General features: G+C 35.9%; 1 protein-coding gene across 9 annotated transcripts in view; it reads left to right on the top strand.

The window, feature by feature from the left end:
- The window catches only part of UBE2E3 (ubiquitin conjugating enzyme E2 E3), a 104991-nt gene that overhangs the window by 61704 nt on the left and 16583 nt on the right, over positions 1-26704 (top strand). For all 9 annotated transcript variants that reach the window (XM_027126793.1, XM_027126776.1, XM_027126785.1 and 6 more), the window contains 2 exons: positions 22300-22432; positions 26331-26478. In XM_027126793.1, coding sequence (XP_026982594.1) covers positions 22300-22432; positions 26331-26478 — 281 coding nt within the window. The remainder of the gene's footprint in view (positions 1-22299; positions 22433-26330; positions 26479-26704) is intronic.

The raw sequence follows: 26704 nt of genomic DNA, 5'->3' as shown, positions 1-26704 counted from the left end.
TAGTTTGAGTATTTAGCTCACTAATCATCAACTTTTCTTCTGTAATGTAAGCCTGTGAACTGTAAATTTACCTCTAAGTACTGTTTTTGTGGTTCCTCTGATACTGTGCTTCTAAAAATTTGTTGAGATATGCTTTTGGGCCTAATACATTGTTAGGTTTTGTAAGTATTTTCAGTATGTTTCAAAAAATGTGTCTTCTCTGATTGTTAGGTTTAGGGTTCTGTTTGTCTCCATTATATAAAGCTCAGTAATTGTGTGTTCAGATATTTTATATCTTCTTTTTTTTTCCTACTTATCAAAAACAAGCATGAAAATGTGTGTATTTGTTTAATCTCTCCCATAGCAGTGTATCTTGAGGCTGTTTTATTAGCTAAAGCAAGTTTGAAATCATATGCCTCAGTAAATTGAAATGTTTATCTTTTTTTTTTTTTTTGGCTTGCGGATCTTAGTTCCCCAACCAGGGATTGAACCCAGGCCATGGCAGTGAAAGCACCGAGTACCAACCTCTGGACAGCCAGGGAATTCCCTGAAACATTTATCTCTATAGCTTTTGGGTTTTGTCTTTTAAAAATACCTTATTACTCTTTGTGTGTATGTGTGTGTGGGACAGAGAGAATTCACTTTGACAATCTTTGAAAAGTGATCCATTTATATTTATTGGACTGGGGCTTGTTTCTACTATCTACTTAGTACTTCCTATTTTTCTGTCTTTTCCTGTCCCTGTCTCACTATTACCTTCTTGCACTTCTTCTTTCTCCCTTTTTAAATTTATTGTAGGTTTTTTACATGTTTATTAGTTTCTTTTTATTTTTTTCATTTTTTTTCCTCTTTATTTTTAGAAGATACACACTTTTTGTTTTCTTACGGTTCCCTTGAAATTTTACCATGCCTACTTAAAGAAGTTCTAAGTACTTAAAGAAGTTCTAAGTTAATATCTTAACAGCCTCTCAAGTAACACAAAGACTTTGGAACATTTTAACTCCAATTAGCTCCTTTCCTGATTTGAAATGGTTCCAGACTAACAATTTTTTAAATGACATTGTTTCTGTCTAACTCAGAGTTTGCCAGGCTCACAAATGCCACTTTGGAAATTCCATGTAACCTGTGTTTATCATCCAAGAGTTATTTTCTGCAATGGGAAACCTACATCAGGGAAGGACTCCAATAGCAAAACCTGGAAACCAAAACCTACTGATAATCACTCTTCTGAGGTTTTTCTTCTCTGAAGAAGCAGAATCTTCTAGTGCTACTTTAAGCAGATTCTGTGTTCAGTTTTCCTTGGGAGACATCTCTGAACTTTCATATTGAAGTAATATCTTATGAAAGCTAAAGTGAACCTCATTATTTCAAAGGGAAGGAAAAATAGAACACAGCCCTACTTATTCATCTGGTAGTAATTGTATGAAATAACATATTCAACATTAATTTTTAATTGGTGACATTTATTTCTCTGTAGAGTCAGCTTCTACTGATAAAAATGTATATTATTCTTTCATATATATAGACTACAGAAAAATCATTTAACTAACTTATTCAAATAACCCCTATCAAAGGGAACCTCTGTAACATAGATAGTATGGATAGGATAATGAAGTTTCAAAAAATATTACAGTGACTCATTCACTGTTTTTGCATATGTTCTTTGCATCTTAGAACTTTCTCATTTGTGTGCATTTCTTTATAGTTAACTCTCTCAATCTTTTTACCAGGTATTTCTTTTTTTTTCTGAATAAGAAAAATTGACAGTCTCTGAATGTAAAAGAGAAAATTTTAAGTGTATCACCATAATTTGGACATGCAAAGGAAATGAGATTGAAAAAATACAATTTTCAAGTGTGCTTCCTTATTCCCAACTATGATTCAGAATCACTGAAATTTATGGGCAAATGTTTCTTGTAATTTTAGGATTATCTAACACTATCTGAAATTTCTTGGAGCTAGCATGATGTAATATTAGTTTATGCCCTACTCAAATTTTAGTATGTTTTTGAATTGTATTTCATTTCTATTTATATTGAAGTTTCAAAGCAGGTACTGAGGAGGACAAAATATGAAGGACAGGTGAAATGGTTTTAGTAATAGAAAACACAACTTTATCATTGTCATGGAAATTTTTCTAAAGTTAAAGGATATATAATAATATCTTCAGGGAGGAATTGGTTTGAGACTTGTAATTTATGAAAGGTAGAGAAAGGGGTAAGGTAAGATACTAGTATTTTATATAATTCCAGGTAAATAAATTCTATGTAGGTAAATGACAAAATTCTGGCTTAGTATTCATAACCTTTAATTTTTGTGTATATATAGCAAAAGAACTATTTTGTTGCAGTATTTGTGTGCATCCTCTTTAAGGGACAAAACCATTTTCAGCAATGAAAATTTAATACTCCAAGTGAAAAATTTCTAAGGTACCTGCTGTTTGATGATTTGTATGATGCAAAGATATATATGAAAGTATATATATGGAGATAGACGGACATAGATATATAAGGTATATAAGGATGGATATATAATGATATATATAAAATATCCTTATAAGAATATTTGTATTTGTTATACACACACTCATAAAATATCCCTTTTCCTGGGGTATTCTTTTTGCTGCCACAATTACTAGTTGTAAGAACAACTAGTCCTTATAACTAGTAATTTTTCTTTTTTTTATGCGCAAGAATTTTCATCATTCTATTGATTTTTAAATATGTTCCTAAAGAGTATGAGTTCACTTTAAAATAATTATTATTGTTAATACAAGTTTTACTTTATATGTTCCCAGGGTTCTTGGCAATGGCAGTATGGGGACAAGAGGAGGGTCACATAATGGGCAATATATGCTTAAAACGAATTTTTTTAATCCTTCAGTAGTCAGCTGTCTTTGGATTCAAGATTTATTTTATGTGATATTGAACTCTAGAGGTATATATTAAAGTAAGTATATACACACATACTTAAGTAAGTGTGTATATATATCCACATAACACACACTCGAAGTACGTATTTATACTTATCTATATATTTAAGTCTCCAGTGTGGTAGGTAATATCAATACAGTACATTTTTTAAACAGCAGAGACATAATCCTCATTTTCTTGAGTAGTATCATTGAAATACCAAATTTTTAATTGAAATGAACAGGATGGAAGTACTGGCTGGATACAACTGGTACCACCTTGGACATTATAATTTTTGGAAATGAAGAACAAAGTTGGAGGACTCGGACTACTTGATTCCAAGACATACTGTATAAAGCTATAGTAATCAAGATAGTGTGGTATTGGCATAAGGATAGACATATAGATCAGTGGAACAGACTTGAGAGCCCCAAAATAGATCAACACAAAAATGGTCAGTTGATTTTTGACAGATGTGCCAAGGCAATTCATTAGGGAAAGGATTTCAACAGATGGTGCTAGAATAACTGCATATCCACGTGCAAAACAGTGAGCCTTGACCTTTGCCTTGCGTCATGTATAAAAATTAACTCAAAATGGGTCATGTCTTAATGTAGAGGCTAATGTAATAAAACGTCAAGAACATAACATATGAGACAGTTTTTATGACCTTGGATTAAGCAAAGATTTCTTAGGCCTCAAACAGCATGAAATAAAAGAACAAAAACGGGTAAATTGGCCTTCATCAAAATAGAAAACTATTGAGAAAATGAAAAGTCAAACCACAAACAGGGAGAAAGTATTTGCAAAACCTGTGTCTGATAAAAGACTTGTATCCAGAACCTATAAAGAACTCTTATATCTTAAGTATAAGAAAAACAAACCAGTTCAGAATGGGCAAAAGATTGAATGTACATGCCACCTACAAAACTGTATAAATTCCAGTGATGCGTAACATTATTAGTCATGAAGGAAATGTATTTAAAATCACAGTGAGGTACAACTACACACAGACTAGAATGGTTAAAATTAAAAAAAAAAATCATACTAAGTGTTGGGGAGGATGTGGAGTGGTTGGAGCTGTCATACATTTGCGGTTGAAAAGGCAAAATGGTGTATCCACTTTGACTAATAGTTTGGCAATTTGTTGTTATAAACGTACACTTACCGTATGACTCATTGTTCAGTTTCAATTGTGCCCGCGCCCCCCACCCCCCGCCAAAGGTATGTTTAAGTCCTAACCCTCAGTACCTCAGAATGTGACCTCATTTAGGAATAGGGTCATTGTAGCTTAATATAAGGTCTTACTTGAGTAGGGATTTCTTAATCCAGTATGACCTGTGTTCTCCCAAGAAGAGGAGAGAGACAAGGAGGATACAGAGGGGAGAGATGGACTGCTGAGGATTACAGGCACTAACATCAACTAAGAAAAAGACATGGAGCAGGTTCTTTCCTAGAAGCTTCAAGAGAGCATGGCCCTACCAATACCTTGATTTCATACTTCTAGCCTCCAGAACTGGAAGAGAATAAATTTCTGTTGTTTAAGCCACTCAATTTGTGATTCTTTGTTATGGCAGCTCTAGGAAACGAATACACCCGCCAATACCACTTACAGGCATTTACTTAAGGGAAATGAAAACATGTTTTTACAGAGATGTACTTTGAATATTTACAGCAGTTGTAGTCCTAATAGCCAAAAGCTGAAAATAATCCAGTGTCTACAGACTGGATGAGTGAATAAAAATTGTGATATATCTGTGTAGTAGAATGAACTACTGATACATGCCATCACATGAATGAGTCTAAAGGGATTAGGCTAAATGAATGAACCCAGTCTCAAAGTTCTGCTTACTCTATATGCTTACTCTGCTTACTCTACTGATATGACATTCTAGAAGAGGAAAAACTGTGATGGCAGAAAGCAGATCAGTAGTTCTTAGGGGATGGGGTGGGGAGAGGAGATTAACTGCAAGGGACATGAGGAAACTCTTGGGGTAGTGGAAATGTTCTGTATGATGATTGTGGTGATGTTACAGAACTATATATACTTGTTGCAACTTAACCAGTTGTCCGCTTCAAAATGGTGAATTTTATTATAAATTATAACTCAACAAAGCTGATTAAAACATGTAAAAAGGAATATAATAAGTGGTCCCATTGAGTTTATAATGAATATGCTTTTAGGTTGAACGAAAAAACATTTAAAGATTGTACGAGTCGTACTTTTGGCCACCATAAAATTTGTGATAATGGTGTCAATTGTAGAATCAAAAAATGCTGTATTTCGATAACTTAGGAGTGAAGAATCGTGTACTCTAGAAAAGGATTCTGGTGATGGTGAGGACACTGATGTCAAGGAGCTGAATAAAATTTTAATGAAACATGAGTAGAGAAAAGCATTATTTGCAAGTTAATTTCTTACTTTATTGGATGATTTTAAATATCTCAAAACTAGTGAATATTTTAAATGGCTGACTGTTTGCTTGAGATTCCTAAAAATTGATGTAATTAGATTGGAGGGAAAAAACTTTTTTTTCTCTTTGTACTGGGAAAATGGTGGATTGCCTTATATTCAGGCATGCATAGAGCCTTCTGTTCTACACAGTTAAGCAGAGTTCATACATCCTCCTTCATCCTTCCATGGGACATTGAACTGTCTATAGTTCTGCACATGCTACACTGTGTTGCAACCATTCTGTAAATTTAGTTATGTGGCATTTTATTTATCTTTTTTATCCATACCACGGTCTACAGTGCCTGATTTCTGATGTACATAAAATAAAAAATTGGTGGATAGGACAAAAAATATTTTTATAAAGAATCAATCTTGTGCCATGATGCCTTTTATCATGCTTGACATTTACTCAACAAGCATTTTATTAAATGTTATGTGGAAAGCATTATACTAGCTGCTTTGGGACATATAAAAATGCTATAACATCTAAACTTCTAAGGTTAGAAGAAATTGTAATCTCTATTTAGTGTAAAGTATAATATAAAGGATGAGGGTGAGTAATCACTAGAGCTTTCAGGTGTATCATAAGTTAAAATACTGGAAAAACTGTTTAGCCTGATGACAAAGGAAATCACTTTTCAGCAACTATAATATTCAAAGTAATCATAGTCTAAATGTCATTTAACAAAACAGTTTCTGGGATTTTTATAAAAGTATTCTCCTTACTATCGTATTGTTAGGTTGATCAAAAGAGTTGGACTGTGCAGTAAATGAAATAGTCTTTACCTTGGAAGAACGGGAGACTTGAATTTTCACGAGTAGCCTCTTAGTGTTTCCTCTGATGCTTCAGCACATTTCCTTTTCTCTAAAGAAGTACAGTGAAGAGTAGTGCTTCAAAGATTCACTGACATTTTTTTTTTCCTTTTTAAAGTAGATTTTAGAGTGTTTAATAGCACTTGATACAAAGCCCTTTACCTCTCCTCACAGGGGCACTGAACAGTAATGCAAGCTTAGTACGAAATATATTTTATGTACTAATGGCTAAAATGGATGTCAGGGTTTTCTGTGAGTGCCGTGAAACAAAAGGATTCTTAATACTGCAAATTGTGATAAGGTTTTGTCAAATAGAACTATATTCATTCCATGGCTGGTGCTTTCACTCGGTGGATTGAATGACAACCAAGACTTGGACACGAGGCAACGTAGTCTAGAAGAGCATTGGAGTGTGAAGCAGAAGACTTCCTCTCTCATCTGGGCAGACCTTAGCACTATTGACTTAGTACTGTAATGGTGCCTATGCCTTAGGCAATAGAAAGCAATTGGAAATGAGAAAATATTTGTGAAACCTTCTGTTAATATCTGTCAAAACTAAGAAATTAATACTGGTAAATTACTACTAACTGAACCGCAGGCTTTATTCAGATTTTATTGTTTTTTTCACTAATATTCTCTTTTTGGTTCCAGGATCCATTCCAGGATACCACATTGCATTTAGTTGTCATGTATCTTTGGTCTAACACATCAGTTTTCAAGAACATTTTAAGTTTTCCAGATGTTTGAAAATTAATGTTTGACTTGTCTTGGGAAACAGAATATGTACTGAGCATCACTCAGTCTTGTCCTGTTAACTCAAGGCTGTTATTGTGTAACATGTTACTATTCGGTGCCTTCAGGGGTTGTTTACATGTTTCATGTTTTCTGCCTTGACCTCAAGCTGCTGTGCTCTTCTTCTGGTTGCCCCTCCATCTGTGTAACCTAACTAAAAAACCAAACAGCAGTGTGTATTAAATTAGTTCAGAAGGAGTGAGAAGTCACTTTAGTATTAGGGAGGGCTTTCTATTTATTAATTAATTCCAGTAAAGTATATTGAAAGAGACAGGGATGATCATGGAGGTGGGAGAAATGGCATGATCAAAAACATGAGGAATTCTTCCAAGGATTCCAGAGGATTTCTAAGCCTTCCCAATACAGTTAGTTTGCTACTTCCATTCTTGTGTCATAAGAACGATTGCTTAAAAGGGCTTGTTGAATGATTGGATATGGGGCCGGGAGAAGAAGGAAGCTTAAAACTCAAGTCTGTATAACTTGAACAATAAGTGAAAGTGCTATTTTTTTAATAACATTTATTTTCTGATTATAAAAGTATAATTATTATAGAATATTTGATAGGAATCAAAAGCAAAAAATATACATAATAAAAATCAACTATGATTTCAGTATAGACATAACCACTGTTAATGTTTCCATCTATCCTCTTTAAAGTATGATATATATACATATTTTTTACACTTTGATTACTACTAATACAGTGTTGTGACCTTTTTGCACATTAATCTGGTATCAGCATTTTCCAGTGTCAGTAAATCTTCAGAATCTTGATTTTTAGTGACTACATTCTAGTTCATTGAAAACCACGTCATTTAACTATTACCATTTTGTTGGACATTTGAGTCTCATTGTTAATTTACTTTGAGCCTCCTTGTACAAAAATCTTTATCCACATCTCTGTTTATTCTCTTAGGACAGCTTCTTGGAAGTGGGATTACTTGATCAAATGGCTCTTGAGACATGTAGCTAACCTTTAAAAAGTTATACTCCTCTCTCCTCCCATCAGTAATGTGTGAGCATGACTGTTCCTCCCACACTTTTGCTATCAAGTACTATAATTTTGGTCTTTAGAAGGGCCAGGTTTTATTTTGAAGATTATTTTGACCTTGTTGAGTTTGAGGTGACAGTTGGACAGATAAGTATAACATTCAGTAAGTAGTGCTTGAAGAAGCAAAGTGATAAATGCAAAATATGCATACTACAATTAAAGATTTAGAAACCATCTATATGTAGTTCATGTGAAATAAGTTATCTCTAAGCAATAAATATATATAGTGTGTGTAATGATATCTGTGGTATATATAACAAAAAGTAGGGTAGTTAAAGACTGATGAACTTTAGGGCAAACCCAGATAGTAAGAGATGGAAGTGGGGAAAAAAAGGATCTTTCAAGGTGATAGAGAATGCAGGGTTAACATCAGTAGGAGGTTGTGTTTTCTGTAAGGTCTTACCCTAAGGAGTATTTTAGCTTACAGTGCAGCAACTGCTTTTCTAATTTCACATTTCTAACCTGGTTTCAATATTCCAGTGTTATGCCAATAGAACTGTTTTATGTCACATAGATTAATATATTTTTGATCTTCTTAGTGAACCTTATTGCTGTTTTATATTCTTTTAGATGGTATTACTAAAGACCTCAAATGGTAGTTGCAGGTCTGAAACTGTTCAGGTCTGTTTTAAAAGTATTTTATAGCACGGTGGTCATAATAATATCTAGTGATGTTACTGATTAATGTTCTAGACTTAATGATACATGTTAAATGCAAAATATACTATTTTAAATAGTATTTTGCCCATCTCTAATTGCTCTACTCGGTATTTATGATTTTAAGTCTGCTTCTGTTTATAGTCAGAGAGGGAGGGAAAAGGCAAGAAAGCAGAGAACAGCAAGAGCAAGGATCTTAAACTATCATAAAACATTTTACTTTTTAGAGACAAATGTATAGGCAAAATTATTTGTGCCTTATATGAGTAAGAATATTTTTGAGACATTTTCTCATTTGACAAATTTTTTTTTTTCAAGTTGTTGTATTCTGCTGCTTATCATTGTAGCTTTTTGAGGTGGTGATAGGGAAGTTGTCCAGGGAGGCTGGCATCCCCCTGGCTGAGCCCAACCAGAGTAGCATTACCTTCATAAATTCACTATAATCCAAAGATGATAATGAATTTTGGCAAGAAGTTATCGTAGCCTGTTAACATCTGTCTGTACAATAAGAGTAACAGTTACACAGCCTAGATAATTATGTCATATCTGAGAATTAGAATATTTTCTTGTGTTTCTATTCTGTCATTTCCCATTCTTCTGCATGTCAGATCTCCTACTCCCCCAAGTTGTTTTGAATCTTGGCTGCACTTTATATCACCTGATGAGTTTTTAAATCTCTCTAAGCTCAGATCACACAGCACACTCCCACACTGATAAAATCAGAATCTCTCAGGGCTACAGCCTAGGAATCAGTAATTTTTAGAGCTCCGTGGGTGATTCCACTTGGAAGCCAGAGTTGCAACCCCTGGTTTCAGCTGTAGTAATACCATCAGTGAACTTAGTAGTTATCTTTTTTTTTTTAATATTTATTTATTTGACTGTGCCGGGTCTTAGTTGCGGCATACGGGATCTTTAGTTGCGGCAACTTAGTAGTTCTTAAGAGGGTTGCTTATTAAAATCACCTGGGAGTTTTTCTCCACACTGTTCCTTCCCTCCCTCTCCCCCTATTACTGTAGTGAACCAGTGTCAACTGACAGGAGTATAACCCACTCCTTAGATGTGTTAGGACAAAAAAACCAAAGGATCAGTTTGTTAAGTACTCTTTTTCCTATATCCTTTTTGGGAGATGTTCCGCTTATGTAAGTAACTTTGCATTTATCCAGTATTATTTCATGTTAATAATTTTGTGGTGTTTGTTTAGTATTTGTATAATCTCTGTGAGGGCAGAGGTCATGTCTATTCTGTTCATCACTATTTTCAGTACCTAACAGTGCCCAGCATATAGTGGTTACTCAGTAAATGTTACAAAAATGAATCATTAGCCCTGACTTTTGGGAGTATGTCACTTACAGTTTTATATCTATATGTACTATCTATATTATAAAGCTTTATAATTACATTATCTGCTAAGGAAAAAGATCTTCCATAAAACAGAACATAAACAGGAAATAGATTTATTTAATTTTGAAAGGTTTTTGCGGGTCAGGGATTCAGTGTGGATTATTAAGTTTTGAACAAAGATGCGGCACACAACACAATTCATACTTGGCTCTCAAATCAAACTTCAAAACAAAACATATAGAAAAACTAAAAAAAACAACAGGTACTTTTAGAGTTTGTGCTTAGTTTAAGCTTCATGATAAACTAGACTAGAGCTTGGTACATTTATCAGCTTGTTAGTTGTATTTTACCCAGTCATACTCTGTCTTAAAGTAGAAGGTGGTAAATTAAAACGACATGATCCTGTCAAATATGGTTGACTTGTGAGACAGATTTACAATGCATTGGCAAAATGGCTTAAATTTTGGATGAGCTCTAGACTTTATAATGTGCAAAGAATGGGGGAAAGGGTGCTACCTAAGATATCTAAAAGCTGTTATTAAATCTTTGTTATTCCAGAATTAGGAAATCTCTAGTGCCAGAGTGCTAGCATCGAGGATAACAGCATATCATACAAATTCACTCTGCCTATTTAAAAACCTTTATGGTTTAGATTTTCTCCTGTGGCCTTACTGCTTTACTCACTGGGTTTTCTGTTGTTTTTTTCCAACCCCCCCCCTTACTTTTTAAATTAAGAAACAAGTAAAAAAAATACTTTTTTTTTTTATACATAGTGAACAATTCAGAATAGAATAGAAGAGAGTATACAGTGAAAAGTAGGTTTTCTTTCTACTGTAGAGAACTATTCTTAGAGGAAACCACTATTACCATTTTCTTGTGTATCTTTCCAGAAAGAGTCTGTTTATATTGCCAGCATACACATGCAGATAGCTTTTCATATCCACTGTTCTGTACCTTCCTTTTTCTTTCTGTTTTTTCTTTTTTGTTCCCCCACCAACCCCATTTAACATATGTCTTAGAGATCTTTCCAAATTACTTTTTTATTTTCCTCACAGGGAGCTGGTATGATCCCCATGTCCTTACCAGGTGAAGTCTTCCTTAGTCTATAACATCCTTTTCAAACCCAGCTTTCCCCCATATCTCTTCATGTAATTAATGTCTCCTCTGCTTTGCTCCCATTTATTTTTTTTTGTCCCTCTATTACACACCTGTCACAGGTCTGCCATATATTATCATGACTTATGTGTGGTTCTCTCATCCCAGGTGTCATCTCCTCATCTCACTCTGTATTCTTTCCACAGTCTGGCTCATCCCATCTGCAGGACTTTAGTTACCACCTGTGTACCAAGGTCTCCCAAATTTATATTTACAGCCCACCTCCCCCCACCACACACACACGTCATTGACATATTTATTTCTTGTGTATCTCAAAGGCAGCTTAATCCTAGTGTGTCCAAAACCAGCTCCTTTTTCATTGTCTCTATCTTAGTAAAAGGTATCTGTATCCATCTCAGTTGTACAGTCTGGAAAACTATGAACTATTCTTGATATTTCCTTCTCCCTCACCTCCCATATTCCAAAAACATAAATTTGGTTGATTTTTTACTTCCTAAATCCCTCTCAAATCCATCCTCTTCCCTTTATCTCTGATATTACCTTAGTCCAGTCTGCCATAATCTTTACCGGAATTATCACAGTAGTCCACTGACATAGCCTTTCTGGTCCTCTTCCAGACCATTTTCCACACAGCAATATAAGGAATGTTTTCAAAATGTAAATATTAGTGTGACCCCCTTCCCTGCTTAAGATATTTTGATGTCTCCCTGTTGCTTTTAGGATAAAGACAAGATGTTTATTTAATATAGACTAGCAGGGTCCTGCACGGATATTTGTTACTAATTCCCTCTTCAGTTCATCTCTTACCGCACCCCACCCCCCAGTTCTCTTTGAGTCTCTACCACACTAGACTTAGCTTCCAGGCGCTACCATTCACCTTGCTCCTTACTGCCTCAGGGCATTTACATATGCTGTTCAGTCTTCCCCAGCTCTTCCCTTTTACCTTCTCCTAGTTAACTCCCACTTAGAATTTCAAATATCATCTCAAACATTGGTGAACTCTGTGAATCCTCCCTGAACTTCCTGACTAGGTCACATCTTCCTGTCACTCAGCAAAGTACGTATACCTCTTCTCTGTAGCACATTTTCTGCTGCATTTGTGTGTGTGCTAGCATTTGACTAATCACTATCTACCCAGGTAGGCAGTAAGCTCCCTGAAGGCAGTGGCCTTTATATCTTTAGTTTCCTGCACAGGTGCTCAGCACAAAATAGTAGACACTTATATCTTTAATGAATAAATGAATGAATTTGTTTCTGTTTTCTCCATTGACTCGTCTTGTGGAAAGTATGCAAAATTTTGCAAAGGCTCAAATACATATTTCAGGTTCAAAGTGAATCCATATGCTCAACAAGGCACAGTATGGCTTAATAAGCAATATGTACCACAGACTTCCTAAGGCCTTAAGTGTACCAGAAAGAGGTCACTCTGAGGGCGGGGAATGGGAAGATAATTGTGAACTGCTAGCAGATTTCTAGGTCTACTTTGTAGTTAGTGGAATTATTTGCCTGTATTGTTTCCTAAGCCATTTCCCCTCTCCCATTGTCTTATATTTCCCTAATAAATGGTGATCTCCTAATTACTTTCAACCTAGAGAAATAAAACTTTTCCCAAAGCAGTCAGGAATAGACCTGTTCACTTATAAAACAATTGAAGTTTGGAAAGACAGAATAAAGATATGGTTAAGATTGTATTCTCTCTAGATAGGCTGACTGTGTCTGCCTACCTATTAGCCATGAGAATTTAGGGGAAGCTATTTAACTGCTGTGAGCCTTGGTTTTCTCATCTGGGAAGCTGGGATAGTTACAGTATCTATCTCATAGTATTACTGTGAGGATTAAATGAGATATACAGCATTTAATGTAGTGACTCCTGGCAACATACAAATGCTCCGTCAGTGCACATGGTTGCTGCTGTTGCTGCAGCTGCTGTTCTTGTTGGGACACATTTTCCCAGTACAAAGGTGGTTTAGTCTAGTTCACCCCCACTCCACCTTCCTGTGTCACAGGGAAGGTAGGACGCTATAGGCTTCAGCCAAGAGACAGTAGAAGGCACTAGGAGGAGAAAGGGTGGTGGGTGTCTGCATTAGCGATTTGGAGGGGAGGATAGGTACTCCTGATGTCTCCATTAGTAAAAGAAAAGTCTGGATCTTCACATACATGGTACCTCACTTAAAGTTATGGGGGAAATGGTTTAAATTGACTTGTGAGCCAGCATTGAAACCACCATTTATATTACTGTGGTTAAAATGTGATCCAGAGCTCCAAATTACCTGATTTTAAAACACATTATTGTGTTTCAAACTCTTTCTATAAACCAGCACTTAAAGAAACAGTACTTTTTGCTTTAATATGGAAACATTTACTTGTTCTAAACTTCATTTGTATTTTTTTAAATTAATAAACGTTATTTTTAGAGCAGTTTTAGCTTCACAGCAAAATTGAGCAGAAAGTACAGAGTACCCATGTACCTGCTGTCCCACATGCAGAGCCTCCTCTCTACCAACATCTCACACCACACCAGTACATCTGCTACCATTGATGAACCTGCATTTGACACGCTGTTATCACTCAGTGTCTTTAGTTTACATTAGGGTTCACTCTTGCTATTCTACGTCCTGTGGGTTTGGATGAATGTATAATGACATGTATCCACCATGGTAGTGTCATACAGAATAGTTACACTGTCCTAGAGATCCTGTATGTTCTGCCTGTTCATCCCATCCTCCCCATTAAACCCTAGCCACCATTCATCTTTCTACAATCTCTGTAGTTTTGACTTCCAAGAATGTCATATAGTTGGAATCATACAGTATGTATTGATGCAGATTGGCTTCTAGTAATATGCATTTACGTTTCCTCCATGTCTTTTAATGCCTTGGTAGCTTATTTATTTGGAGGGCTGAATAATGTTCCACCATCTGAATGTACCACTTTATCCATTCGCTTACTGAAGGAGATCTTGTTTGCTTCAAAGTTTGGACCATTATGGATAAAGCTACTATAAGCATTCGTGTGTAGGTTTTTGTATAGACATAAGTTTTCAATTCATTAAGTACCTAGGTGCACAGTTGCTGGATTGTATGGTAGGAGTATGTTTAGTTTTGTAAGAAGCCGTCAAACTATCTTCCAGAGCAGCTCTGCCATTTTGCATTCCCACCAACAATGAATGAGAGTTTTGTTGCTCCACATTCTCACCAGTATTTGGTGTTGTCAGTGTTTTGGATTTTGGCCATTCATATAGGTGTGTAGTGACATCTTGCTCTTTTAATTTGGAGTTCCCTAATGATGTTTTAGTCCATTTGGACTGCTCTCACAAGAATACTATGGACTGAGTGACTGGTAAATAACAGAAATGTATTTCTCGCAGTTCTGGAAACTGGGAAGTTCCAGATTTGATGCCTGATGAGGATCTGCTTCATGGCTTGTGGATGGCTGTCTTCTCACTGTGTCCTTCCATAGCAGGAGGAGCAAGGCAACTCTGGGGGTCTCTTTTATAAGGGCACTCACTAATGCCGTTCCTGGGGGCTGCATTCTCAGGACCTAATTCCCTCGCATAGCCACCGCCCACACACACACACATACCACCACGTCGGCCGTTGGAATTTCAACATGAACTTTGGGGGTGGATGGGAGACAACTCACAAACACTCAGTCCACACCAAAATGTGCTGTTGGACAGCTTTTAATATGTTCTTTTGCCATCTGTGTATCTTCTTTGGTGCAGTATCTTTGTTCATGTCTTTTGTCCATTTTTTAATTAGGTCATTCATTTTTTCTTTGCGTTCTAAGGGTTCTTTGTGTATCTTGGATAACAGTCCTAATCAGATGTGTTGTTTGCAGATATTTTCTCCTAGTCTGTGACTTGTCTTCTCATTCTATTGGCGTTGTCTTTTGCAGAGCAGAATATTTTAATTTTAGTGAAGTCCAGCTTATCGATTATTTCTTTCCTGTATTGTGTTTTTGGTACTGTATCTGAAAGGCGTCACCATACCCAAGGGCAACTAAGTTTTCTCCTATATTATCTTCTAGGAGTTTTGTAGTTTTACATTTTATATTAGGCCTGTGATCCATCTTCAGTTTCTGTTCGTGAAGGGTGTAACGTCTGTGTCTAAATTTCATTTTTTTAACATATGGGTGTCCAGTTGTTGTAGCACCATTTTTTGAAAAGACTGTCTTTGCTCCATTGTATTGCCTTTGCTCCTTTGTCAAAGATCACTTGACTTTATTTATGTGGGTCTGTTTCTGGCCTCTCTGTTTTGTCCCATTGATCTATTCGTCTATTCTTTTGCCAGTACCACACTGTCTTGATTACTGTTGCTGTATAGTAAGTCTTGAAGTTGGATACTGGCAGTCCTCTGACTTTGTTCTCCTTCAATATTGAGTTGGCTAGTCTGGATCTTTTTCTCTCCATATAAACTTTCTAATCAGTTTGTTGATATTCACAAAATAATTGGCTGGGATTTTGATGCGTTTGCATTGAATCTATAGATGGGAAGAACTGACATCTTGACAGTATTGAGTTTTCTTACCCATAAACATATAGTATTCTTTGATTTTATTTGTATTTTAACAGATTCTATATTAATATATAGTATTTTAAAATTTAGTCATGGTGGATAAGGTCTGTTGAAGTTATACCAATATGGCATTTTAGTTCAAGCTCTTTCATTTCTGTAGCCATAAAATTAAACCCACGCTTAAATAAGAACTTTGTATTAGTACTTTTTTTTAAATGCACACTACACACACGGGTATATTTATTTTAACAATTTAATGGTTTAGGACGGAACACTCACCAGTACACCACTTTTCATAGTTATGTCCGTCTTAAGTCAGACATATGTTATATTCTTTTCTCCTTGAATTTAATTCAGCTCTTCTTAAGATTGCCATAGGGATAAAAACCATACAGATTTTAGTGTAAATCTTTGCATTTGGCTTAGTATGTATGAGATTTAAAAATTGTATAAAAAAGCATTGTGTTAAGAAAAGGGTATTTGTAAAAGGGAATCTGTTATTAAATTAAATAAGCATTTGAGAGTTCTTGTGGGGAATCACTCCAGTGCTGTAAAAGGCTAGTGTTTATGACCCTTGCAGTAACAGTAATTGCTGAACGAATATTCAAGTGATGAGAAAATGGATTTTGCTAAGATCAGTCCTCTTGCTGCTAATGTTTAAAATATTGTTACTCATTAACAATAAGAGCAGCTAGTAACAGAAAATTCCCAGGTGCAAGTTTGTCACTCTATCTAAACTTTCTGCCTGCCTTTTACTTTTGTTTGTTTTGTGCAGAAGATATAATAGCTTATGGGAAACATGGTATTTAAAGGGAGGAAAGTAATGTTTGCAGGGGAAAAACAGTAAAATAAAATACTACTTTTTCTTAGTGGTATTTAAACAAAAATTTACGTCCTCAATTCTGAAATTTAACAATTGATCTTTCTATTTGGCATTAGCAAAATATTGAGGTTGCAGTAAACAAAGTCCCTGTTAACTTTGTCTCTGCTTTTTTCTAATTTGACTCAGAACTGGAATGAATGTTACTTCTGCTGTATCAGTGAAGTAAATTACTAAGTAAATGAACCCTTTCTTATGAAATTAGTACATGTTTACCCCACTATCTGAAAGTAGAGTGTCCCTATAAAACCTTTTGTAAGCCTAAATGATGTAAAGGAAGAAGCAGTTACCTTAGGACACATCTTGCTAATGGCTGCACAAAATAAATCGAGATAAAGCACAGATGCTTACAGACACAGTTCAAAGCTATGGAGGCTTGATCCTGAGATGCTGAGTGTAGTTCCAGGGGAAGGAGCTTGGTGGTGCCGCTCTCCCTGTCTCTAAAATGTTCACTGCAGAACAGACTGAACGCTGTTTTTGCTTTTCACCTGTTTTTGAAAAGCGAAAATCTTCTTTGGATCTCTTTTGGTTGGTGAAAACAGGTACTAATGTAAGTCTTTTGTAAGAGCAAAGAGCATAAAGGGAATTTTTTAAAAGCAGGGGATACCCATTTAAGGAAAAGTTCCCTTTCTGCTTCCCCCTTTCCTCTGCCATTAAACATGCTCTATGACAGGGGTCCCCAACCCCCGGGATCTAATGCCTGATGAACTGAGGTGGAACTAATGTAATAATAATAGACGTAAAGTGCACAATAAATGTAATGTGCTTGAATCATCCTGAAACCACCCCCCCTACCCCCGGTCCTTGGAAAAATCGTCTTCCACGCAAACGGTCCCTGGTGCCAAAAAGGTTGGGGCCCACTGCTCCATGAGATCTCTCTTTCCTCTCCCCTTGGGCAGATCCCACAACTCTTTAGTCACTTTGACTTATTAAAATACATCTGATTTTCAGAGCATAAAAAGCCCATTTCACCGTAAGTTGAAGAGCCTGGTCCACATCTTGCAGCCTCATGGAGCTTCCATTTCTAGTGGGAGACGGACAATAATAAGTAACATAAATAGATAAAATATATGTTAGAGAGTGATAGATGCTATGGAGAAAAAATAGAAAGGCGGGTGAAATGTGTGGAGACTGTGACATTTTAGATAGAGTGGCCAAGAAAGGCCTCACTGAGAAGGTGGCTTTTGAGCCAAGAAAGACCTGTAGAAGGTGGTGGCGCAAACCATGTGGGTACCTTGAGGAAGAGCATTCCAGGCAGAGACACTGGTGCGGAGACCCTGAGGTGGAAATGTACATTTTAGTTGGAGGAACAGGTTGCTGTAGCCAGTTGAGCGAGGAAAGGAGGAGCAGATAAGAAGGATGGTGGTGGTGATGGGCCTTATAGGTCAGAAGACTTTGACTTTAACACAGAATAAGGAGGTAAGCCGTTGGAGGGTTTTGACCAGAGTCCCGTGATCTGATTTACTCATCGCTCTGCCTGGTTGTCATTGAGAATAGAATACTGTGGTGGGGCTTAGGGTCTCAAGTGGAAGCAAGGAGCCTACTGTAATTAACCAGACAGAGAATGCTGGTGTTTTCAATTATGGTTGAGGTGGTAGGAGTAGGGAGAAGTAGTAGAATTTGAGGTATGTTTTGAAGATAAAACCAGTGGAATTTACAGGAGGTGGGATAGAAAGAGTGTTGTCAAGGGTGAGGTCTAGGTGTTTGCCCTGAGGAACTAAAATAATAAAGAGTTGCCATTAGCTGAATTAGGGAAGCTTGTAAGAGGAATTGTAATATCTGGGATTCAGTTTGGGGCATGTTAAACTTTTCAAAATTACTGGATACAAAATATTAGATTTCAAACTAAAGAGTGTTTAGTAGGCATTTAGATGTATAGCTCTGGAATTTAGTATAGAAATGGAGGCAAGAGATACAGGTTTGTAGGTTCAGAGCTTACTGATGCTATTGGAAGCCGTAAAACTGCAGGAGATCAACAAAAGAGTAGATGTAGTTAGAAAGGAGAAGAGGTTTAAGGACTGAGCTCTGGAGGATTGGCAATATTTAGAGGTTAGGGAGATAAGGAACAGCAATAGTGATTGAGAAGGAGAAGCCAAGAAAGTTAGGAGGAAAACCAGTAAGTATGTTATTCTAGCAACAAAGCAGAGAAAGTATATCAAGGAGGAAGAAGTGACCAACTGTGTCAAATGTTGCTGGGCCAGTCAAATAAGATGAAGATTGAGAAATGAGCGTCGAGTCTAGTGATGAGGTCACTGGTGACCTTGGATGAGAGCTGTTTCAGTGGAGTGGCGGCGGGAGTTAAGAGCCTGTTGGAGGTAATTGAAATGAGAGCTGGAAGGGGTAAAGGAATCGTGGTTAGTTTTTAAATAAAGATTGGGGAAGTGGCGCTTGTAGCATTCTTGTGGGCATGATTCACCAGAGAGGGAAAAATAGATGATCCAGGATGGAGTGTAGAATTGCTGGAGTGTTGTCCTTTTGGAAAAGAAAAAGAGAGAAGATTGAGAACTAGTGAAAAGGTGTGGCTAGCACCTATCTTGAGCTTGTCAGCATTTAGCACCCATTTTCTACTCAGCTGTGAAGCCTCAGTGGCAGGTCAATTACTAGCCTATAAAATATTACGTTTGAATTAGGGTGGAGTCAGTCGTGCCTCCAGCACACCCACACACCCCCTCCTTACTGCCCCCAGCCCCCCATCTTGATTTGTGAGAAGGAAAATGGGGGCTCTTATTCCAGACAAGGCAGCCAGCAAGAGCTGGATTTTTAGCCCTAACTCACCTTAGGCTAGGTTCCTCAGAACACAGCCATAAGCTGCAACCCTACTAGGTCTACTCCAAAACAGTAGGGAAAGTCACATTTCGTATCCTGCTGCAATAACCATATCCTTAGTGTCTTGTAGCAGAATAGCATAACTGAGAAGACAGCAAATTTAAGAACCAAGAACTTGGTGTGGGAATTCCAGCTCTTCTACCAACTGGCAGAGCAGAGTTAAAATGGATCGCTTACTTTCTGTGAATTGGTTTCTTCAAGTGTAAAAGGAGGGGTTTGGCTTCAACCAGATCCTTTTCATGCTGAAATTCCGTGATTCATTAAAATATAGTAATCCCCAGCCATCTGAAGCATAACATAGTTCTTCTGCCAAGAACCAAAGAATATCACCGAGGAAATTTGGTTTCTTTGGAGAATTGCTCTCCTTGGGTTCCTACCCAAGTAAGTGTTTGCAAAACTTGACTGGAGATTAAATTACACATAGTAGCACTGAAATTATAAGAGGAAATACAAATACAGCAAGTCTATTGAAGTCAATAGAGATTTATTCAGACTTTGTCCAAATTCTCTGAGTATTTTGTAGCTGTGGGACATACAGAAAGTTATTTAACTCTCAACTTTAGTTTCCTCATCTAAAAATAGGAATGTAATAATAGTACCTACTTCATAGATTTGTAAGGAGAATTAAATGAGATATACACTGCGGTGCTTTGACAAATGCTTGGCTTATTATGGAGTAAACCTTAGCTGCTGCTGTTATCATCGTCATCATCTTTATTATCATCAGTGTGTGACATGTGTAGTTTAAAACATTTTAGTATAGCAGCTGTACTATAAAAGTCTCATACTATAATTTAGTTTTATAACGATTACTTTGAGTCATCAAGGGAAAAATTAACTTAGAAAAGGAAATGCCATTGAATCAGTTTAAACTTCTTTTTTTAAACAAAATTCATACTTCATTTTGTATGCTTTTAGTTACAGTGAAAATTCCCTTGAGGAATATACCTGATTCTCAGATGATGACAGAACAATGAGCCATTACTGTAATTAGTTCCAGTTGCTATGTATACTTAAAACTTAGAAAATAGTATTTTTCAAAAGTGTATTTTCCCTAAATAGGCCATAAAAGTAAGATTTTATAGTTCATATATATCTGCCTTAAAAATAGGTTTTTGAAACATCCTGTAAACATTTTGATTATACCGTCAAGTTTTCTCCACCCTTTCTGTATGAACTGTTGTCAGAGTGATTATTGATAGCATCGCCTACTTGATGTTTACAGTCTGCAGTGTATGTTTTACAGAATTAATAAGCTATAGTTAAATCATTTAATGTATACCTGAATGTCCTATTGTCGTTAGTGTGGTTGCTTTATCAATGCTGGTTTGCACTTATTTTAAATCAAACATGCAGATCATTTATAAACTGATGGTCATTTTAAAAGAAGAAAAGCTTTATACATAACTTAGTGCAGAAAGTCAAGTTAGTCTATAGTGTAAAGGTTAGAGAAAAATGGAAGTCTGTAAGGTAAATTTGAAAAGGGTTTAAGGGGTATTGGATGTGTCTTCCTAACAAATAACTGTGAGTTTAGACTTTATTTGAATTATCTTTCATTGTAGTTTGTAAATGAAATGATGGTGTTGAACACAATGTAATGTACTTGGGGTTTCGTAGCACCTAGCACTCAGACAGACCTTGAACAACATTCCCACTAAAAGGAACCAGGACTCCTAGAAGAAATGGCAGATTCCAAGGATGGGAGCCTGGAACATATCGTTAGGCCAGAAAGTAAGGAAGTGTTCAAAAAAATGATGGTGGCCTATCACAAGGATACAGGGTCATTTTGAAGGTGTTCCCAGTGGCCAAATCTGGAGTGATTTGAGTGTCAAAATAATTAAATTCAGTAAGAATTCTAAATCATTAGGAAAAAAGATAGGAATCCATGAGACCTCACCAATAATACACATACATGTTCATAGAATCAGGAGAAGAGAGGGCTCAGGGGCCAGCTGGTAAATGTGGAGGAAATGCTGACGTTGGAAAATTATGATTTTATCACTATCATAGTAAGGTTTAGTTTAGCCAAGAATCACAAGTCGATGTTAAATCTAGGGGAGAAATTCTGATGAAGAGTGTGGGTATTTGCAAAGGTTGCTTATTGGTTGCAGTAGGAAAATTGGACAGCACTTGATCTGGATAGTGAAAATTAACATCACCAGTGTGCCTCTGGATGTGACACCCTGAGGAGAACACGGCATCACTTACATTCTCTTCTAGCCAGGACTGAACTATCTGCATCTAATCATAAGGAAACATCAGACGAGTTCCAAATGATGAGCATTCTATTAAAAGAAAAACTGTATTCTTCAAAAATATTAATATTATAGAAGGCAAAGGAAGGCTAAAAGGCTCTATATTAAAGGAGACTAAAGGCACAGGATATATAGATGGTTGATCCCAAGACTGGGATCTTGTATCTGGAGGAAAATTAAGATTCTTTTCTAAGGTGTAATTGGTTCAGTTGACAACATTATTTTGCAGATTGTGGGTATTGTATAGATTTTACTTTTACTGAAATTGTAGCTATATTGCAGTTATATTAGAAAATGCACACTGAAATATTTATGGGGAAAGGGCCATGATACATTCAACTTACTCTCAAATGGTTCAGAAAAAAAGTACTTTGTGTGTGTGTGTTGTGTATGTGTGTGTGGTTTTTTTTTTAGGAGGAGGAGATGGAGAGAGAGAGAGAGGGAGTTGATAAAGCAAATGAGCAAAATGGAATTCTGGATAAAGTTATACAGGTGTTCTTTGTTTTTGTGATTTTTCTGTAAGTTAGAAATATTTCCAAATATGTTTATACACACATGCATGCACAAGTTGGTTGAGACTTATTTCTTTTATACTTACCTCTTATTGTTCTAGGTTGCTAATTTACCTTTGATACTTAATTGGTTTAAGATGTTAAGTTCATTGATCACAGATATACACATTGATTTTTAATTTCTTTTAAATAGTGCTGGGCCTAAAGGAGATAACATTTATGAATGGAGATCGACTATACTTGGTCCACCAGGTTCTGTATATGAAGGTGGTGTGTTTTTTCTGGATATCACATTTTCATCTGATTATCCATTTAAGCCACCAAAGGTAAGAACCTAGAATTGCATTCTTTAATACTTATCCTTTTCCACAGTCAGTTTATTCTAGGGGATGGATGCAGTTATTTTTATTTAATTGTTTTTCATGGATTATACAGAAACTCTCATGTAACCAAGGATTTTAAAACTAGAAGTAATTGATTTGTGTCTTTTACAAATAACTTTGTAATCAGCAGAGAGTTTGTTAATTGTAAATAAAAGTATGCTACTTTGCCCATCAGTAAGCACATAAATTTTAGATTTATGATATGAGAAAAAGTATCTTATGAACCTTGCTTAAGAAACCTGTTGGGATAAAAAGTAAATTTGTCTGACAGCTTCCGGAAAGAAGAGTTAAGTAACTTGAATCTTGTGTTAAACACCCTATCTTTATAGATGAGCAAAGACTAGAAACCTATAGCAAAGAAGAGAGAACTAGTACTATTTAATAGACTTATTTTGTGCCCTCTGTAAGTATGATGCATTAATGGGAGTGAGGGCGGCTGGGTGACGTAGGCCTCCTGTTGTCTCTGAATGTGAATTAGGTGGATAACAGCGAGAAGGGTTGAGTTGTGTCTTGTGATCACTGGCAATTATTTTTCAAGTCTTAAACATAACAGTTACTTGAATAGCTTCCTCCTCTGACTTCTCCCAATAAAATAGTCAAGCCAGCAGTTTTTACCATCAGTATTAAGCCTGAGCATAATTATGCTGTAGTTAGAAAGACTTCTGACATGTCAGGGAGAAGTGTTATCAAGCCCTTAACTGTCAACCTAGTTCCTTATGTTCCCTTCACTATTTAAAATATATGTAGTGATTTAATGCCTGCCTCACGTGCACGTGTGTTGTTATGTGTGTGTGTGTAAAAATAAAGGATTTTTTTTTTTAAAGAAGGCAGATCGGGTCTCCCTTATCTAACAAGGTAACAACAGTTCCACCTAGTGGTATTTACCTCAAATTGCAGATACCAAGTTTCCCTATCACCTAGAGGTATTGGCTCTCAACTACAGCTGTCAGTTTTTGAGTGCTTTACTTTGTGGTCCCATCAGAACCTAAGATCTTTAAATGATTGTCTTATTTAATGTTCTCGGGTATGTCGAGTATCTCTTGCTAGATCAATCAAAGAAAGGGACAAAACCCTCATGTTAACAATACTGCAGATTGTATTCACATTCAAAATGACACATGTTAAAAGCCAATATATCATTAACTATTCAGTTTGCCTTCAGTGCTTAAGTTTTCTGTATTACAGCAAACAAAACCGTAGCAAAATAGCACATGACTGTATTTATAGTGAGGCTTATTTCTACTTCCATCATTTTTCATATTGGAAATTGGTTTTAACGTGGTAGCAAAATTAGAAAAAAGTTTGCAAGATTTAGTTTTTATGAAATTTTTATACATGAGGGAAACTTTGTTAAAGGAAGAGACATTTTTCTTAGAATCTTTTAATGGAAAATAGAGATTGACTAGCATACTTATGTATATGATTTGTCATAATTATTTTGGTTAATATGGCTATTAATTTAGCATGTTAATTTTTTTGTTAAAGTCTCAATATTTTTATTTTCTAACACTTTAATGTTGATTCCTTCCTCTTCCCTAAGATATCTTATGCAGTATTATGAAGCATTCTTCAGATCTATAGTTGGACAAGTGAAAAAGAAATAAGACTTCTGCTGTTATCTTGGTTTAGGTATAATTATTTCTCTACAGTTCTGCTTATTTTTGAAGTTCAGATAAGGTGTTGAACTTCTTGAAGAATAATAGAAATTTAATTCTCTTCTGTTCATCGATTGTTAGAAGCTGAAAGGAATCAGAGTATTAATTGTGTTTGTAAGCCATGCGTATCTATTGAGTAGTCAGCTGTCAATGATATGAACATACATTATTCCCATATTCTGGAGCAGGGCTGCCTAATAGAAATATAATGCAAGCTACATGTGTAATTTTTTATAGAAACAGTGAAATTAATTTTAATAATATTTTACCTAATCCAGTGTATCCAAAAATATCGTCGTTTCAACATGTAATCAATAGAAGCATCATTAACGCCATATTTTACATTCTGTTTGATATTGTCTTTGAAATCTGATATGTATTTTACACTTTTAGCCCATCTTAATTCTTATAACCACACTTTAAGAGCTCTGTGTAACTAGTATGTACTGTGTTAGAACAGTTCTAGAGTTATATACAGTAGTCCCTCCTTATCCTCAGGAGGTATGTTCCAGGACCCTCAGTGGATTCTTGAAACCACAGATAGTACTGAACCCTATATGATGCTATTTTTCCGATGCATAAATGCCTATGATAAAGTTTAATTTATAAATTAGGCACAGTAAGAAATTAACAATAACTAATAATAAAGTTAGAGCGGTTATAACAATATACTGTAATAAAAGTTATGTGATTGTGGTCTCTCTCTGTCTCAAAATATCTTGTACAAACTTAATGCCTCTTCCGTCGTAACTAAGCACTTATGCCTGTAGCGTTTTCAGCTTGAGGTACAACAGCAAAACTAGCACAAGTGTTTTTATCCTTTTACAATTTCATGGATAGAAGACTCATTCTTACCATAGATCTTAGCAACCTCAGTGTAGAATTTTTTTTCCTTCCTTTATTAAGGCAAAAACTTTCACCTTTCCACTTAAAGCAAGAATTTTAGAGCTTCTCTTTGGCAGATCTCAGTTGCCAGCATCACTACTCTTGAGCTTTGGGGCCATTATCAAATAAAGTAGGGTGACTTGAACACAAGCCCTGCGATACTGCAGCAGTTGAACTGATAGCCAAGATGCTACTTAGTAGACTGACTGGGCAGGATTATGCTGGACACCCAGGCAGGGTAGATCAGGACAGTGCAAGATTTCATCATGCTACTCAAAATAGCACAAAATTTAAAACTTATGAATTGTTTATTTCTGGAATTTTCCATTTAATATTTTTGGACCCCAGTTGACCTCAGGGGTCCAAAACTGAAACCATGGAAAGCAAAAATGTGGATAAAATGAGTACTACTGTGGTCTCTTTCTCCTCCTTCCCCACTACACCAGTGGTTTCTTTCTTGTTTTTAATTATGTGTCCTTATCAGAAATACACTTTTGAGTGCTTTAAACATTTTCTTCCCAGACTCCACTTGGGAGATCACAGTACATTGCTAGTTCCAAGGGATCAGGAACTGTCTTTTTTCTTTGCAAATCCAAATTAAGAATTAACCACCCAATTTGCGTTTGTGTTTATTTGAAACTGGTGTTTGTTTCTATGGTTTATTCTCTTTTATCACATATCTCAAGGATATAATAGTTTCCTTTATTCAGTAGCTTAAGACCTTACTTGTTTCATTTTACTGTCTCAGTCTAACAAGACAGTGAGCCATTTGTGGAAATGAAAGTCTGAGAAATAGAAAGGCTGGTGATTTCACCAACCTTCTCCAGTATTTTCTGACACATGGCAAGAGATTAGCTAAGTTGGTGACCTTTTTCTACTAAGAAACTAACGTAACTTTAGTTTTATGTTTAAAAAAATTCTTCACTAGTTTCTCTTACCTTTGGCACCAAAACGTTTCTGTTCTCCCTCACTTCCTGTCTTTAAATAGTGGTGTATGAGTGCATGCCCACACATACATTCATAGAATTACCGTATCATTTGTTTAAACAGTTCAGCGACTCATTTGGTTTAAAAGCAATATCGTTCCAGCAATACTGGGTAAAAACAATTTCTTTGAACTGAATTAAATAAAACCATTTAATTTTGCTATTACTTAAACCTAGTGTTTGTTAGCTCTTCGATGAAATTATATGCTGTTTGCTATGATCTGTGATATGTTCCACTTCATTTTTGCTAGTGAGAGTTTTAGTTGGTAATAAAGCTTTTTATTTTCTTTCTGTCTTTAATGTCACTGCCCTTAGGTTACTTTCCGCACCAGAATCTATCACTGCAACATCAATAGTCAGGGAGTCATCTGCCTGGACATCCTTAAAGACAACTGGAGTCCTGCTTTGACTATTTCAAAGGTTTTGCTGTCAATTTGTTCTCTTTTGACAGACTGCAACCCTGGTAAGCAGATTTTTATTAACACATACAGTGAGGCTACAAAAACTGCATTTTTTTCAGTTTAAAGTGAATTTGAGAAGTAAATGCTGTTGGTAGAAAGATCAGCATAAAACACTTTTTGAGGAAATTATCAATGCCATTTCAATTAGAATAGACCAGAAGTTTCACAATAACTTCCTTTAATTTGTTAATGGCATACTACCCTATAATTATTTTCTGCCTGTCATTG

Source organism: Aethalodelphis obliquidens, unplaced genomic scaffold (assembly GCF_003676395.1).
Source record: "Aethalodelphis obliquidens isolate GAN/ISIS:26980383/991018 unplaced genomic scaffold, ASM367639v1 scaffold2, whole genome shotgun sequence".
Classification (NCBI taxonomy): domain Eukaryota; kingdom Metazoa; phylum Chordata; class Mammalia; order Artiodactyla; family Delphinidae; genus Aethalodelphis; species Aethalodelphis obliquidens.
Note: the sequence above shows the minus strand (reverse complement) of the source record. Positions and strands in the feature narration are given on the sequence as shown.